Genomic DNA, 17,980 nt, shown 5'->3' on the forward strand with positions numbered 1-17,980 from the left:
CTGCAAGGGCGCACCTTCTCACTTCCATGCCAGGGTGGGTTGGCCCCTTCTCAGAGGTGAACAGGAGGGAGGGATGGGATAGGAGCCATGTGAAGGGAGGACTGGGAGGGGGGGCTTCAATCAGATGTAAAGTGAATAAATAATGAACAAAATTAAATTCTAAAGTTAACGCAAAAATAACTTTCATTGTATTGTGAAAAAAACATTCAACTTCCAATCTCTTTTTAAAAACCATTAATTGTGTGGCATTACAGAAAAAAAAAAAAACCCAGAAAATATTCTTTATCTGTTGGTTTTATCTCTGGTTATACTTCAAGTGGTAATAGTCCTGGAGGGCTAATTGAAATTATGCATTGAGTTTTAACTCTAAAGTATTTCCCAAGCCCACTGCTGAAACCTGAGGCTGTTGGACCCACCTCCTACTCCCTTTTGCAAGCCCTTATTTTTGTGCTACTGCCATATTTACTCTTTAAAGGCATAAATCTCAATCTCTCCCTTTCCTCACTGGAGCCTTACAATGACTCTCCTTAGTGCTCGGATGAAACCCAACCTCCCACTGGAACCATCCAGACTCTATAGGATATAACCCCACTTCCCAACTCTTCCTCCCCACCCCAGAGCACTGTCAGACATGCGATATTCCTCCCCACCCCATAGCACTGTCAGACATGAGATATTCCTCCCTACCCAAGAGCAGTCCCAGTTTAAGTCTTTGCACTGTTCTTTCTTTCTCTCTGGAGATCCTGCAGCCACGTGTGCCTCCTGTTTCTCAAAGTGTAGTTGAGTTTGGCTGGGCCCCCAAGACCTTTGTCTTCCCCAATCTCATCTCATTTTTTAGTAAGTCTTCTTCCCCCAGCTTTCTACCAGGTAAGGAGCACAACAGCAGAGGCCCAGTCTTGTTTTTGTTTTCATTTCTCTAACGTCTACACCAATGACTGCTTGCTTATGAGTCTTGATTTCATTAGCACAGCGGTTAAGGGTCTGGGCTTAGAGTACCGGCCAAGCTTGGTTCCAACACCAGGTTCTATCAGGACCAAGTTCATCTTTTCAAAGAACTTGGTTTCTTTATATACTAGAAATACTGGGGGGAGAGGGAGACACATCATAAACTCAAATTCAAACACACGAACTGGGACTGAAAATTTCCAAGTTTCCAGATCTAATTTCACAGGCTTCCTTCCCTGTGTAACAGCACACTCCTATTACGGGATAGGACTGGCTCCCATACCCTTTTCTCCCTTGGCCTCCCCTGCCCCCCCCTTTTTCTTCTATGATAAGAAAAAGGGTGGTATGCTGGTATCATGGTCAGCTCCGAACCCAGTGACATCACACCTAGGCAACAGTGACCTGCACACCTGTTGCCAAGGCAACCACCACCATATTCCCAGAATCCATTTGGCTCACCTCCCACCTGTACCTGCAAATCACTAGGTCTCCATCCAAATAAAAGGAAGGCCCCTCTGACCCCCCCCCCCTCTCTCTCCCCCTCCCCTACCCCTCTCCTCCTACCATAAACCTCACGTGGAACTGTTTGGCCTGGTGTGGTCTGTCTGGAGCCGCACTTCTAACATAACACCTATGACCTCAGCATTTGGGAGGCAGAGGCAGGAAAGTGAATATATGGCCAGCCTAGGCTGCATAGAGACATTGCCCCAAAAAGAAACTTTAAAAAAAAAAAAAGCACTTTTTTCAAGTTTCAGCCTCAACTATACTATGCAATTATGAAGAGGAATATATAAAACACAGTGACACCAAAAACTTTGGATAACCCCCCCTTCCCCACCATATAATTTTTCTTTTGAAAACCAATGCAGTCCTTCAGGAGGGCGGGTTGGACCACGGTTCACACCATCCTCCAACGCAGTGTGAGCCCCTTACTTTCCGCTTCTCGGCTTCCCTCTTGGAATCAAGCATCACAGAGTGCTGGTGCTCTGGTGCCTCATTCACAGCACGGGAAACACTGGTTAGCATTAGGCTGAACCGTAAATATTTTTTAGATAGATTCAAGATGTCATGACTTCTTTCCATTGAAAGAAAGAAAACATGTATTTTCCAATGTGGAACTCTAAATGACTTCGTATAATACAAAACGGGTGCTGATTTCTAAGTTCAGAGTTCTTACTGCTGCCAAGCAACGGACACCTCTGCTTTGAAGATCAGCATCACTTGAGACACTCAGTGCTGACAGGGACAGAGTCACACTCATCCCTGTTCACAGAAGCTGATAAGGGACTTTCCAGTAAACAGAATTTTAGGAAGAGACCCTTTGATAATGCAGTTTATTAAACCAGCTCTCCCTACTTGTCTTTAAACATTTAAGGTCTCTGCTCCACACAAATCTAGCTTCACTTCCATGGTCAAAGGATGCCATTTCAAAAGGCATTCCAAGGCACTTGCTTAACCGAGCACAGGCTGGTTAGCCTTCAAGATTTAGCCACTCTTGTGGCTTCAAGTTTCTCCTCTTCCAGTCATATGGGCATATTTTCATCTTGGATACATAAGTCAGCTGAATCTCACTGTCCAACAGGAATTTAGATAGGCTGGCCTGTCCCCTGTAGAGGATAACCTGTGTGTACACTGGTGTGTAAAGGGGGTATAGGAAGGTAAAAGACATGCACAATTCCATCTATATCACTCCTTTTTTAGATGGAAATAGGGTTTGTTCAAATGACATAGAAAAAAGGTCTTAAAATTTAAACCTTATTGTAGAAAACAAACAAAGGGTTTAATAATCTAGTAGCCCTTGAGACTGGGTGAGTGTGAGTTCATGCTTGTGAATGTGCGCTCGCACACACACACACGCACACACACACACACATACATACACACACACACACATACACACACACACATACACACACACACACACATACACACACACATACACACACACACACATACACACACACACATACACACACACATACACACACACACATACACACACACATACACACACACACATACACACACACATACACACACACACATACACACACACATACACACACATACACACACACATACACACACACACATACACACACACACACACACACACATACACACACACATACACACACACACACATACACACACACATACACACACACATACACACACACATACACACACACATACACACACACATACACACACACATACACACACACATACACACACACACATACACACACACACATACACACACACACATACACACACACATACACACACACACATACACACACACACATACACACACACACATACACACACACACACACATACACACACACACATACACACACACACACATACACACACACACACACACACACACACACACACACACACACTTAAATGGGTCCATTTTAGTTCCACGTGAGTTTTTCCACACACTGGCTCTTGATATCAAGCTCTGGTCTGCAGGACACCAGAATGCCTTTGTGTCCCTTGCTGACACTACGACATTGTGTTTTTCTCCCATTAGCCAAGGATAAATGACCTAGATAGTGTGCCTATTAAAGCCTCATTTTTCTTCTGCCCTTTTGTCTACTGTGCACCCCATTATCACAGACTGCACACATTGTCAGGAGTCCTACTCTCAGATGCCCTTTCAGGGGAGCAATAAGAGGTTTTTGTGTGTGTGTATGTGTCTGCTGAGATATCTGGCGTGGAATTACATGAAAGTGGTAATTCAAGGTTTTCCTGTCCATCTGGTCTTGGAGACAGCTAGTGTGTGTTACTAACAGCTAATCTAGCATGAGAAGACACAGTAAGCAAAGCCCAAATGCCAGAATGCTGTATTTGCAGCTATTGCGAATTAAAAAAAAAAAAAAAAAAAAAAAAAAAAAAAAAAGTGAACACCAGCTCCCCTGTACACTGCATTCTATAACTACATCTCTGCATATCATGGGTCACTTTTATTAAAAGCATCATTACTACAGTTGGCAGAAATTTACATTTTATCTTACATGATAGCAATTTTCAGAGAAAAAAAAAATCAAAGGACATCACAACAAAGAAAAACATTTACAAAGTCCTGTCTGTAAACTTCAAGGCTAGTTCAGAGCTGAGGTAATGCTGTTTTAGCTTTGTGGCTAAAGTAACAAAGTCCTTTAATTTAAAAAAAAAAAAAAAGGTACCTGATTCTCACTTCTCTCAATCTTCTATTTACTCTTCTATTTACTTTGTTTTTACCAGTGCATCACAAGACCACAAGCCAATGGAACTGCAGTTGTCTGGCAAGAACCCTCCCACAAGGTTAGTTTTCCAAAGGACCCTTCACATTCAACAGCTGCCTTATTATTGCTGAGCCTCGGGACAGAGGCGTTCACACTAACGTGGAGATTGTCAGAGTGTATGGATGTGTGTATGCAAATGTGGGAACCCCCATAAAGTCAGAAATGGAGACGAATGAACAAGGGATGATATGTATGGTAAATTTCATCTTGACCTTCACAGCAAAAAAAAATTAAAATTAAAAAATTAAATATATAACTTCATACTTCCTCTGAGTAGCACTTCCTTCCACTAGTGCTGCTCTGTTACAAATTGCTCTTTATTATAATACCAGTGGTACCCAAAGAAAAAAGCAGAGCATTATGTAAGTTTCCTTAAAAAGACATGATCACCTCTCAAATTTCATCCTTCCTAGGGATAATAAATAATGCACTGCACAATACTTATGACCAAGATACCTTCGGACACACCTGCATAACATGACTTGGACTTTTTTCCTTTTTTTTTCTTTCTTTTCTTTTTTTCTTCTTTTTTTGCTACACTATGTTACAGAACAGCTTATAAAACTAGGTATGAACATTAACTGTGAGTGTAAACAGTAGGACTACCACCTGTCAACAGTTTTCAACACTTTCAGTGGAACTGCTGCTGTTACTCGTCGTTTCCGTTGTTTTCTATCTCATCCCCGCCTTCCAGCGAGTCCAGCTCTTCACCCTGTGCAACCTCGTCTTCCAAGATGGAGGACTCTACAGTCTTGTCCAGGTTCTCCTCGGCATCGCTGCCCTCCAGGGTCTCTCCGTCTTTACAGGGGCCTCCCTCGGCCTTGTCAGCAGCCTTTTCTTCGCTGGTACCCAAGGCGTTTTGGAGTCCCGCCAGTGCTGGGAAGCCAGGCAGTGTCAATCCCCCCAGTCCTGGAGGTAGAAACATGGATGGGTAGAAGAGGCCTGGGGCCATGGTGGACAGGAGGAAAGGGTTGAAGGCCAGCGGGTTGGAGGGCAATGCAGCCGGGGCAGTAGCAGCACCAACAGATCCGTTCGCGGAGTCAGCAGCCGAAACGGTGTCTGTGCTTTTCTCAGAGTCTCGGTTCTCATCTTCATTGTCGTTTCCTTTCTCTTCCGCTTTGGAAGTGCCATCCTCTGGCTCTCCTTGACTTGAAGCAGTAGTGGTGTTTCCAGTAGCAGCTGAGAGAGGGTTGTTCAGCAGCCCGCCCAAGCCGAACACGTTGGGCAGGCCTGCCATCCCTGGCAGCATCAGGGGCAGCACTGCGGCGGGGCTCTTCGCATCGCCTCCGGCGGTGGCAGCTGTGGCCAGTCCTGGAGGGAAGCCCATGAGCCCTGCCAGCTGGAGGGACTGGAGGTTCTGGAGATTCTGAAGGCTTGTCAGGTCCATCCCAGCAAACAGGCTGTTCACCAACAGAGGGTTGATCCCTGAAGTAGAGGCGACAGCAGCAGCCGCTGCAGCTGCTCGGGCGATCTCGCTCTTGGGCCTCCGTCCTCTCCTGCTGGCTCCTTCTCCCCGCACCACAGGTCCAGTGAGGAGACGGTCAAACATTGACTCGGGAACAAAACCCTGGACGACAGGGAAAGCAGACAACAGCTGTAGAGGCCGGGTCAGAGTACTTACTGCCAACGTGGGCCTTTTGGAGCTCTACACCAACATTCTAACTATGCAAGCAACTGCTTCCATTCTAAAAGCTTAATGTAAGAACTTGGGAAAGCACAGGTCCTGGGTTTTTTTTTTTGTTTTTTTGTTTTTTTTTTTTACCATTATTTTTGCTTGCTGAATTGTGCTGAGTTGCAGAAAAAGCTGTTCAAGGCTACTCCACCACTGACGTCAATGCCAAGGTAGCTGTATCCATAATTAACTTAAGGATCAACACTCCAGACAGTGGCTGATTGACTGGTGTAATCAGTACGTGATATGCACGTGTACATCATAAGCATCAAGCGCAAATGACCTTTCATTTGTCAATTAATTGCCAAATAAATATGCCAATTTTAAAAGGTTTTGTATGAAAAAAAATGATAAAACAGTATCACAAGAGAGTTGCATAGACGATAAGACATTCTAGATATTTCAAATATAGCTAAGAATAAGAAAAAATTGTTACCAATGTAGAAAAATTGAGTAAGTTAAACTCACATGTGTAACACCCCCACCCCCACCCCCATGAGAAGCTACACACTAAAACCTGCATGTAAACATTTATACTTGTTTCACTAATAATTTCACAAGTGTGGAAAACCCCAGAGGTCTTTCCTGGGTGAGGGAATGACACGAGGTAGCTGAGCATGGACTAGTACGCTGTACAGCAAGGAGGAGCAGCCGCCTGATAATACTCCATCCTGGGACTGGAGAACACTCAGTGAAAGCCACAGTCTCGGGTTACAGAGTTCCCACTTCCATTTTACCCAGTTTCGAAAGACACACCATTAGGAATGGAGACTAGATAGTAGCAGTCAGAGCTACAAAGGTGGAATCATATATACACGGACCTCAGATAGGCGATTAGGAAGGTACCACTTCACAAAACTGGGTCCTAACACATGGCTAGAGGCAATTTTATTGTATTATTTAAACAAACAAAACCAGTAAGCATGCCACTAATTTGTCTTGAAAGAAACTAATAATGATAAAATTTTATGCAGAATTGCTATGTCTCTTTTAAAACTGGATCTCAGAGCTAATAATCTTGACGTTCCCATCTAGCACCAGTTCCATCTTGAAGACGCTGTGAGGTCGGTTTCCCTGGAGTAAGTCCACCTCTAAGACGGTTGGGAGTAGGTATTCTCTCACAGTATTTTTAAATCAGAACTGACAATCAGCTCATTCCCAATTAATGATGTGTGTGTAAAATACAACACACTGATAATGTAAGAAAATGATGCTTTCTGACAATTCTGTAAGCGTGGATTAAGTCACAACTGAATAATTACTAGCCAATGGGACACTGAGCACCCAGGCACACAGTTTTATGTGCATTTCTTTTGTGTACTTACAGACTGCTTGACTATATCGGTCCAGTCTGGAGCAACAGCAAACTCAGGGTTCTCCTCCAGCCACCTGGGCAGGTCCTTCATTGGAGGGGCCATGGCTCCACCCATCTGGGAAGATGCATCCAGTGAACATCGGAACATCATGGACGTTTCCCTCCCAGTCCCCTCAGCTCCCTTTTTCGGTGTCCGCAGGAACACACACAGGTTCTAGAAGAAGTGTGATTTGCCATCCTCGCCCATCCCTTCCCCAGCATTTACCTTCTTCCCATTTCGTTTGTTAACAACGGGAACCCTTTCTTCTCCTGTCAAAGTGTTAATATCCAATTTATTAGGATTTCGACATCTATGTCGTTTCTGTTTCGGTTTCTGAAACGAGGAAAACAGCACGTCTGTGTTCTTCTGCAAAAGAAAAGGACTTATTTAATGAGGCTGTACTTAGTACTGGCCCCTTCCTATAAACTCCTGGGGATGGCCTCATGCACTGTTCAGTTTTAACAATCATTTGCACTTAGCAGAAACTGAACTTTTCTGAGAAAGGATCTCCCAGCACTGACTGGTCTACCCAACAGGCACTCTCTGAGAAGTTACTCAAAATTATTCTATGATTTATTATTTGTGTGTGTGTACGAGTGTTTTGTCTATATGTATGCATGTGCTTGGTGTCCCCAGAGGCCAGCGGAGAGTATCGGTTCTCCTGGGACTTGAGTTATAAATGGGTGCCAGGAGCTGAACTCAGGTCCTCTGCAAGAGCAACAAGTGCTCTAAAGAGCCAACTCTCCAGGTGGCTGGCAGTCTCCTTAAGTGAGACTCTCATTTAAAGTTTCTGTGACAGGCTGGAGGTGTGACTCAGCGGCAGAGCGCGTATACAGCATCTGAGAGCACCTGGCTTCAGTCCCCAGAACTGAGAACAAAAGGGGAGGAGGGAGTCTTCAGATATTTATACAAATCCTAGTATTTTAAAAGAAACTTTATCCAGTACTTTCACTTATTTCTAGTCAGTGACATAAATGAAGCCAGAGATGATATGACTAAATGACTACATGGGACTTTTGTTTTTGAGATGTTGTAAGTGGGGAGGCTGAAAGGTTGCTGTTGGTAGCAAGAAAGGAGATGGCCCAAACTCAGTGAAAAAAAACATAAAATGTTTGAAAAATATTAATCACAAAAGGACAGGAAGAGATCTGTGTTGCCAGCTAGAAAGTTGTCTATTGGGCACTCACAAGGGCTAGGTGCTTAAAAGAAGTCTCTGGAAACAAGAGCTTTATAGCTCTGGGCTGGGTCAGGCTTTGTCTGAAGACCAGGGAAATGCACTCAAGACTATGCAAAGCCTAGACCCCTGGGAGCTAGACCCTGTGAGGGAAGCATGCTGGAGGAGTAGGAAAATGAGTAGCAGACATCTTCACGTAACTGAGGGTGTCCTTCAGGAGGACAGATTGCAACCAGTTTCTCTCATGTTGAATTCACAGCAGAAATGTGGGGCACACGTGAACCTGCAGACATTCATGCCAAAGACAGGGTGCAGGGAGCTGTCAAGGACTCGCTCAGATGAGAAGCAATTAGGCAGTCCCTGTGAGGCTTCACAGCCCAGGCTCTGTGGTACTTACTGGTACATAACTCGGCATATCGACAGTGTAGGTGGGGTGCAGCTTCAGCCAGTCAACCAAGTCCTTGTTTTTAGGAGCATCTTCTCCCACCAGCCTAGTCCCATCTTCAAGGTTTATCACAGGGATCCGGGTGTCGGGGTCCAGCTGTCCAGGAGAAGGAATGTTTCTTATTGGTGGGGTCTCTATATCTTCTTCAAAAGCTTTGGTCACCTCAGCATCCTCCTGCAGGAAGCAGACAGTGATCTGAATTGTCGCATAAGATTCTGAGAACACTCTACTCAAGGAAGATACTCTCCCAGCCCACAGGATCTTTCATCAAAAAGGGAGACGCTAATCAGAAACAATGCCCTTGGTTAGGATGGCTTTCAGAGTAGAAGATTCCTCACAAGGTAGGAACAACATTCTTCGGTAGGAAAGCCTAGAGGGCCAAGCAAGCCACTAGGACTACACTATCATGCTACATGGTGGTCTGAGCTAGAGGTGTGTGACATGTGGCCGCTCAGGGATCCCTAGACACTGTTCTGACAAGCACCAGTTGATCAGTAACTGGCTTCCCAGCACTCGGAGAGCACAGCCTGACTCTGTTGGGAGAGCAGGCCTGGAAACACCCAAGGTTAGCACTCCACGCTCACCCCGCCACTGGTCCTTAAATGCTGTGCTTTCAACATTCCAACATCCATTTCTCCATTCCCCAGGGCTTTCTAAAATGCAGTAAGCTCCACCCAGTTCAAAGCTGCCATTAAGTTACTCCCCCAGGTAGGCTCCCCGATGCCTTCAGGACACCCCCATGTTCTTCAGCTCGGCACTCTAGGCTTTCCACAACCTGCATCCCTACTTCATCACCATGTCCACATCTTCTTCATGACTTCATCAAACTTGCCAGCAAAAAACGCCCGGGTCTCAAAGCCGGAGAGATACTCTCTCACCCCAGCACTTCTGCTCCAGCAATCTCTCCCATTTAGTGACAGATAAGAACCTTCAGGCAAATGAACCTCCTCCCTCCACTCCAAGCTTTCCCTGGGAGCCCTGGGAGCATGCCTTGATGCCAGCACACATGCAGAACTGTGATATGTCACTGAAGGTGGGTCTCCTTATCCACAACACCTAAAACCAGGATTCATTTTCAATTTTGTAGTTTTTTTGAGTATTTATACATACACTGTCAGACATACTGGGGCTGGGATTCATGTCTAAACGTGAATTCATTACATTTTACATTGATATACATCTTCACCACATAGCCTTAAGCAGTTTTATGCAATATTTGAATGTAACTGACTTAAATTTCTTTAACTGATTGTATAGATAGATGGATACATGATTTGTGTGTGTGTGTACAAATGTGTACATGTATGTATCATGATGTATGTGGAGGTCAAAGGGCAGCTTTGAGGAGTTGCTTCTCTTCTTCTACCTTTATGCACTTCTGTTCCAACATCAAAATGATGTAATCTGTTTTGGGTGGTAAGTGCCTTTACATAGTGAGTCATTCTGCCTGTTCTGCAGCTATGTTTTAACCGTGACCCTTCATATGAAGTCAATTGTGGGATTTTCTAGTTATTGGGTTCTGATGGTACCCCAAAGTTTCAGAATTTGGAGTACTTAGAATGTTTTGATTGGGGAATACTCAAAAGTCATCCCAACACTGACTTTCTACAAATGTCCTGTCAAGTCAGGGCTTTGCTCTCAAATCCCCATGCTTGGCACAGAAAACACAGTCACCACTGGTGATACCAGTGAGGCACCCTCCTCCTTCATGACAGCAGTGGGAGTTGAAATATGGAAGTGAAGCTGTGTTCAGCACACCTTATTCTCTACTGCTGCTATGCCAACTCAGCCCAGTCTGTGCATTTTATTCACATACAAACTAGCCTCAACAACTGGGAAGATCTCCAATTCACAACATCTAACGGTTAAAAAAAAGTCCCGAAAAATACATTTCCTCCAACATCTACTAGAAGTTCCTGATGGAAGGTCTTGGCACACACCTTTAATCCCAGCACTGAGGAGGCAGAGGCAGGAGGATCTCATTATGAGTTCTAGGCCTGCCTGGTCTACAAAGCAGTTCCAAGACAGCCAGGGAAGACAGAGAAGCCCTGTCTTGAGAAAGCAAAAATCCAAAGCAACAAGAAAGAGCTCTCTTAGATATGTGCCAACATAAAGTTAATTCTTAACCTGTATGGAGTATGGACTCTTCTGCTCACACTCCACTATGTGGCTAAACTTTCCAAAGACTGATGTTTCGTTTCTTTCCAAGTATGCCTTTGCTTCATTTGAAAATTTTAAGCCTCTCTCTAGGCTCAAGGAACTGGTCCTGGGAATTGTGGCATAGGCCTTTAACCCAGTACTCAGGGTGGCAGAAGCAGGTGGTCTCTGTAAGCTGGAGGCCAGCCTGGGCTACAGTGAGATCCTGTCTTACAAAAGAGAGAGAGCATGTGTAAATAACAGAACTGGAAGAAGAAAAGATGGGCCAGAAAAAAAAAACAAACAAAAAACTAGTGTCTCTATTTTTAAATCATAGCTGCACCGCCCCAAACCTGTTCCATGGCCTGTGGAGAAAGATTCTCAAAGTCACCTAGCCCAAAGTGGCTCCATTGATTAGAGTTTCCAATCAATAGCTCAGGATATGAATTCCTTAGCTCTTCACAGAGCACACATAATAGAGTTCTCGAGGGTAAAATTCTTGCCATCAGAGTAATCATCCCTTTTGGGATGGTATGGTTGAGGCCATATAATAGAGAATTTATTATACTGCATTTTATTTCCTTCTAATTAAAAATCTACCGACTTGTCCTCCATGTCTCAGATTTCTAAAACAACTAGTTGCAGGGATTGAGAGCATTCCAAGCAACTAGCTAGGTATCTGAGGCCTAATACCAAGCACTCACACGAGTCTAACTGATGCTGGCCTCCAACAGCAGTTTTTCTAAGACCAGAAGCTTCTCCCTCCTCAAGTATTCAGAGATAACAACTGCAAGCTCAGAAGAACATGTTTCTGCTTTATGCTATTCTTCCTGGAGCAATCAATACGTCACAACCTTGGGAAGAATAAATCCTTGTGCTGCCCTTGGCTCAGGCTGAGGGATCTGTACCAGTGATGAACACAGTTTTCTGGCTCAGCACCACTGCATTCACTGTAATTCTGTTTCCCTGGTGGAGGAGGCCAGCTTCCCCGTGATGCTGCTGAGAAAAGTGAGGTCAGTAGCCTAGGGCTGGCTGTCAACGGGGGTAGACACCGTGGGAGTGAACACCCGACTTACTGCACTTAACGGCGTCCGTTTGTGGCTCATGAAAAGTAGGTCGAGGCCCTCCACGTTTTTCCTCCTGCCTCGCCTCCTCTTCATGGGGGGCTCTCCATCCACCAGGGAGCCATTGAGCATATGCCTTGTGGGTGTGCGTGAAAGGCCTGCTTGGAGCAGCTCCATCTGAGACTTAAAGGCATCAGACACTGGCGTGGAGACATTAGGCAAGATAAACTTTGAAGTAAGAGATGAGAAATTTGAGGTAGAGCTTGTTGCCTCTCTCGAGGCCTTTGATAAGTCCACAACTTTTTCTTGTCCATTTTCTGAGACCACCTGAGACTCTCGAAGCTGGGCAACCATCTCCATAAGGTTTCTCCTCTTGGCGGCTCTTTCAGCCTCGATTTCAACTTTCCTTCTCCTCCGCCGCCGCTGGCGAGGGACAGACAGGTTGAGGGCATCATCCTATTGAAAATTCCCAAGAGAACAGAGTTGTAATGAGGCAGACCTTTATCTGCAATAGGGGCTGGCATTAGAAAAAACAAGCCATTCGATAGTGGTGGGCACAGCTATGGCGATAGCTACCGTCTTATTTTAAAGTCTGACTAGTTGGCTGGTTATAGTAATGTGTGCCTGTGATTCCAGCTACATAACAGGCAGAAAGGTTGTTGGAGGCCAATGTGGGCAATACAATTAAACAGACATATAAAATCAAGTCAGATTAGCGAGCACAAACTCCTCAATCAGTTAAAATTCACAGCAATCTCCTTTCACCCACTAAAGCAAACTGCTGTGTTTTACCTTGGACAACTGAGGAGACGTGGTGATGTCCTCGCTCGCACTGATGCTGGCCTGGCTGACCATAGAGAGCTCGGCAAAGCTCCTCTTCTGCAGGGGACTGTCCACGGTGGAGGGTGGGTACCCAGGGACAAGGCCCTGGAAATCAAACATCTGGCGCCGATTTACTGGCCATTTGCCTTTCAGTACAGCTTCACAGATGTTGTCTAATCGGTTTATCATTACTCTGTCCTGAAGGGGGAAGAGTCACAGGAAATTTGTAACAAAGACCTATTTTAAATTACTGGATAAATATGTCCACCAAGATGCTGCAGAGCACCGAATGTTGAAAGGTCAATTATTTGGACTAACCTAGCCTGGCGAGAAGTAAACGGACAAAGTGCATCAGGATGGTTTGGTTCTGATGGAATGTTCTAGCTGCTCTAGTAAAGAAAAAGTACTATTTTCAACTATGTTCAATGCATGACATGAAGCAGGGAGCACACCAAGTAAACACCACCTTCAAAACAACCTTAGATTGTAAAAGGAACTCGTTCAGGCTTCAAGAACGCAGTGGGTTTAATGGAGCCTCTGCACTTCCCATTTCAGTGGGTCTGGCCCTTCAGAGCCACAGGCCAGAGTGCAGTGTGTCCCAGGAAGGGGCCATCATTAGCGTCACTATTAATAAAGTTCAGCATTATGAAGTGGGCAGTAACCTAGGAACACCTAATGAATGTCAGACTGGGTTCCCCACCTATTATCGCTCCAAATTTCACTGAAGCATGCACATTAAAATGTTCTAATTACAGCTCCTTAGACCAAGCCTCCATAGATCAATAGTGCCTGTGACTATAAACCTTTGACTGAACCGAGAAACTCCCCCCTAGACTCAATGTGGGAAATTAGTGTGACCAGGAACCAAGAGGACACGGGGAACAGAAAAAAAGACCTCGCTGACAGTATACCCTTCACACAGAAATGTCACCTTCTTTTTAAGCCACATTAATACCATTAAGATTGGCCTGGGATGAATCAGCTCAAGTACAGCGTGTGTCATGGCACTTATGATGACTACTTCCTGCCTTGAGAAACACAGGCCCTAACAGCACTGAGAACATTTAAAGAAGTATGCTTCCTAATTGCCAAAGAGCAATTTTCCTCTGCTTTGAGCTACAGATAACTACATCTGGGATGACCTCAGGATGACTGGGAGCAAAGGGGCCACCACCACCCTTCTCTGCTCTAAAGAACACAGTGGGAATTTTAATACATTATTTTAAATCTGAAAGCTTCACTTAATCTTTAAAAAGTTAACATGGACCCGGGTGTGGTGGCGCACGCCTTTAATTCCAGCACTTGGGAGGCAGAGGCAGGTGGATTTCTGAGTTCGAGGCCAGCCTGGTCTACAAAGTGAGCTCCAGGACAGCCAGGGCTATACAGAGAAACCCTGTCTCGAAAAAAACAAAAACAAAAACAAAAAATAAACAAACCAAAAAAAACCCCCAAAACCCCCCAAAAGTTAACACGGTTTCAAAGTTCCACACTTTTCATTTTGTCAAATCTATTGAAACAGCCAGAGTTCCTACAAGACAATAGGACAGGCAGACTGAAGAGCCCCAAGGAGTGGGTAGGTGGGTCGGATCAATGGTTCTGCTCGCTCTTCCACATTACCTTTATTTATTTATTTATTTATTTGTTTTTTTGAGCTTCCACATTATCTTACTACAAAAGTATCCTAAATGTTTCTTCATTTGGGTTCTTTCTGATCATTACTTTAAAATAAAGGAAAATTCTGTACTCTTGATATGCTCCAACAAGGTTTACTTCAAACTATTTGAAAAATCAAGCTAGAGATTTTCTTCCTACTCTTTGGTTAGATCGACAAAACAATTACAGTAACAAAATCCTGCCAACCTTGGGCCAAAAGGAGAAGGCAAATGTTCGTTCGTGAAGGAGCTGAGCCACCGAAGCATCTCCATCCTCCATGTAGAATCCATCTCGGGTTTCATCCCTAGCAGTGCTCATAGAAGCATTGCTTTCTTCATCGAAAGTCTTCCCTCTAGAGACGGCTCCTGCTGGGAAATGAGTTATGTGCAGCGCTCACAGCCAGAATGCACAGAGCACAAGTCTAGAAAGGACGGCACTGACAACAGGAATACCACCTAGCAGTTCTGCTTTCCTGCATGCCAACTGTACATCTAGAAAGATATGGGGTGTCTTGTCTAAAACTTACAACAAAACAGCCCACAAAGATAGATGGTGTTTCTTCCATCTTGATGAAGGAGCCACGGAAATCTCTCCTTTGTGGTCATATAAAGACTGAGTCATATGTAGCCCAAGACTTCCTCAGACTCACTATATAGAGAGGCTGGGCTTAAACCTGTGATCCTCCGGTTTCTCTACTCCCAGGTGCTGAAATAAGGAGCACGTGCCCCTACACTAAGGAAATCTTTTGGTGCTGAAGGCTAGCCATGTTTCTGACCCAAGAGTTTTTGTTCTGGTTAAGATATTAGCTAATCAAGAAGGGTCACTGCAGCAGCAAAGTTCAACATGGTACCTGGTTTCTACTTTGTGTTGGTTATAGCAACCTGTAGCATGGAAAACATGCTATCAATCAACCAACCACCAATGAATCATCATTTATTCTGAAGTACTATTTGCTCAGTGAGTGACTCTCTCCCATCATAGTCACGTGTCAACTTTAACATTACAAAGAATTCTTGCACAGCTGACTATGAATGTCCTTAAACCGGAAGTGACTGGTGTGTTCACAGATGCTGTGTGTTTACATTCCGTGAAATATGTTTGCGGGTATACAGTATGAGGTCAAACACATGTACACATAACTGAAACTATTCCTTCACAGAAGAAAATGGACATTAACTACTCTTAGGGGGAAAAGAAAAAGGCAGAGTCTCATTGTATAGCTCTGGACTTCAGTATAGAGACCAACCAACCTATGCTAGAATTCAGTGTATGTCACCATGCCTAGCCATCGATGATCTTTACAAAACAAAGACACCGGCCTTGGTGGTACAGGCCTTTAATCCCAGCCCTCTGGAGGCAGAAGCAGGTGGGTCTCTGTGAGCCGTAGGTCAGCCAGAGCTATGAAGTAAGATTCTGGATTTCTCAATTTAAAAAAAAATACAAGTTATGGTATCACACAAAGGCTCTGCTCTACTGCTGTGGTGTGAGGACAGTGATAGGAGTCAGGCATTACCTTCCGGCTGTGACGACTCCTCCGACTTATCATCGTCCTCCAGCTTCTCTTCTTCGTCCTCTTCTGAGCCCTTCTCTGAGACAGACTTGGACCCAGGGTCTGCACTGCCCTCCACCCCTTTGAGTTCGCCCTTCACAGAGCTGGCCTTGGCCTCACATTCCTGCTTGCCATCCTTGGCTCCGCCTGCTTCTTCTTCCTCCTCTTTCCCATCCAACCTCTCTTTGGCCGGTGAGTGTTCACACTCCTCTGCCTTGCCTTCAGCCTGCTCCATTACCTTTTCTTCGTGAACATGAGCAGAGGAAATGACTGGAGGAGTCTGGCCAAAGCCCATGGCCAGAGTATTCAAAGAAGGGACGGTACTGGCCCCACGGTTCTGAGCAAAGCTTTTGTGTGCATCTAAGAAGGACAACTCAGGGTCGTTGAGGATGTGGTAGTCTGTCCGGCTGACCCCGTGCTTAGCAGCACCCACCAGCAGGTCCCTGTCATGCCGTCCACATTCCCACCACTCAGGCAGATCTAGGCTGGGCTGGCAGAGCTTCAGCCTGTCACTTAGTTGTGGGTGATGAAGGACCTGCTCTCGGATCTTGCGAAGCAGTTCAATGCGGTACAGTGTCCTGGATGCTCGTTCCTCTGTGATGGGCTCGATAAGGGAGGCGAGGTCAGGTGGCTCTGCAATATGAAGCATGGGCGTTATGTGGACAGGTCCCAGGCCCACCTTAACCTGCATGCACTGCGCCAACTGCCTAGCACAGTGCGGCTAGTCTTTCATTCGTGTACCTACCGTCCTCGGGCTTGGCAGGCATCCGACACACCCGTCTGCACATGGCCACAAAGCAGCTGAAATACTTCCCCAGGCTCTCATCAGACTTTTTGTCTAGTCTGGCAAAGGCTCGGAATTGGTTCCAATCAAACTGCTGTTTCACGGGGTCAAAAATAACCCCGAAGGTGGATACCACCCGGTAAAAGTCAGCTTCTTCTCTTCTTGTCCACCTGTGGAAAGATCTGGCTCACACCGTGCTCAGAAGGGCATACAGGGCACTGTCTTTTCTCTGCTCCCAAAGCATGTCTTTGGGACTTGTTTAGGGTTGAGGGACAGACATCTTCCAGGCGCCAGGCCTTTTTTTACTGTCACTGTGTGATATGATCCCTCACTACTTCTCGGGGACCCAGCAGAGAAGGGAAGAGAGGCCTGGGGCATGGGGCATGGGGGTGGGGTGGGGTGGGGTGGGGTGGGGTGGAGAACTCACTTTTGCCTTTTCTCAGATATAATAGCTTCCCTTTCCGCCTCCAGCGCTCTCACTTCCTCCCGGGGCCTCCGTCTGCGCCGGTCCGTCTTCGTTAGGGCCTCTTGCCTCATTTGCTGCCTTTTATAGCTGCGCTGATAGGCAGTAATGAGCCGGCGCAGACGCGTAGTCAGGGTTGACGTGTTCGGCCAGTAGAGCTGACCTAACTCAGCATTGCTCTCGCTGTGCTTGCCTGAGGAAGTGGAAATAAAGAGTCTGAAACATCTCTCATAACACAGACAACTTTCCAACAACAACAAAAAGAGAGATGACTCGTTAGCTCTCAGAGGACAGGGTGAGAGAGGCCACCCCGCTACACTCAGATCTGAAAATACAGACAAGCAGTAAGAGTGGAGAGGATGTATAAACTATTTACTTTTAAGTCCTTCTAGGGAGGGGCGAAGGTTTATCAATCTTACACAAAGAAAACAGGTCTTTCGTGTAAACGTGCTTATGACGACATAACAATTATTTTATGTTGGGTCATTAGTCTACAGAAATATTTCAGATTTAAACAAATGCCCTCCTCTCAATAAAACTATTCTAAGGATTTTAAATTTTTCCACTAAATAATGACTATAAATGAGCAGATCAATTATCTTAATCAAAAAGTTCT

The 17,980-nt window shown here is 45.2% G+C and overlaps 1 protein-coding gene across 4 annotated transcripts in view; it reads right to left on the reverse strand.

The window, feature by feature from the left end:
- Positions 1-3,882: 3,882 nt before the first annotated feature.
- Positions 3,883-17,980, reverse strand: part of Chd7 (chromodomain helicase DNA binding protein 7) — a 176,542-nt gene continuing 162,444 nt past the window's right edge. For 3 of the 4 annotated variants that reach the window (XM_029475873.2, XM_029475875.2, XM_029475874.2), the window contains exons 29-38: positions 17,329-17,557; positions 16,863-17,071; positions 16,082-16,750; positions 14,776-14,936; positions 12,886-13,113; positions 12,106-12,549; positions 8,846-9,067; positions 7,500-7,640; positions 7,245-7,349; positions 3,883-5,814 (exon numbers count right to left, since the gene is read on the reverse strand). In XM_029475873.2, the coding sequence (XP_029331733.1) occupies positions 4,897-5,814; positions 7,245-7,349; positions 7,500-7,640; positions 8,846-9,067; positions 12,106-12,549; positions 12,886-13,113; positions 14,776-14,936; positions 16,082-16,750; positions 16,863-17,071; positions 17,329-17,557 (3,326 nt within the window). In that variant the 3' untranslated portion in view covers positions 3,883-4,896. The remainder of the gene's footprint in view (positions 5,815-7,244; positions 7,350-7,499; positions 7,641-8,845; positions 9,068-12,105; positions 12,550-12,885; positions 13,114-14,775; positions 14,937-16,081; positions 16,751-16,862; positions 17,072-17,328; positions 17,558-17,980) is intronic. The other variant, XM_021160001.3, reaches the window with a different exon arrangement.

Source organism: Mus caroli, unplaced genomic scaffold, assembly GCF_978045245.1.
Source record: "Mus caroli unplaced genomic scaffold, Mus_caroli_1 scaffold_6, whole genome shotgun sequence".
Lineage (NCBI taxonomy): Eukaryota > Metazoa > Chordata > Mammalia > Rodentia > Muridae > Mus > Mus caroli.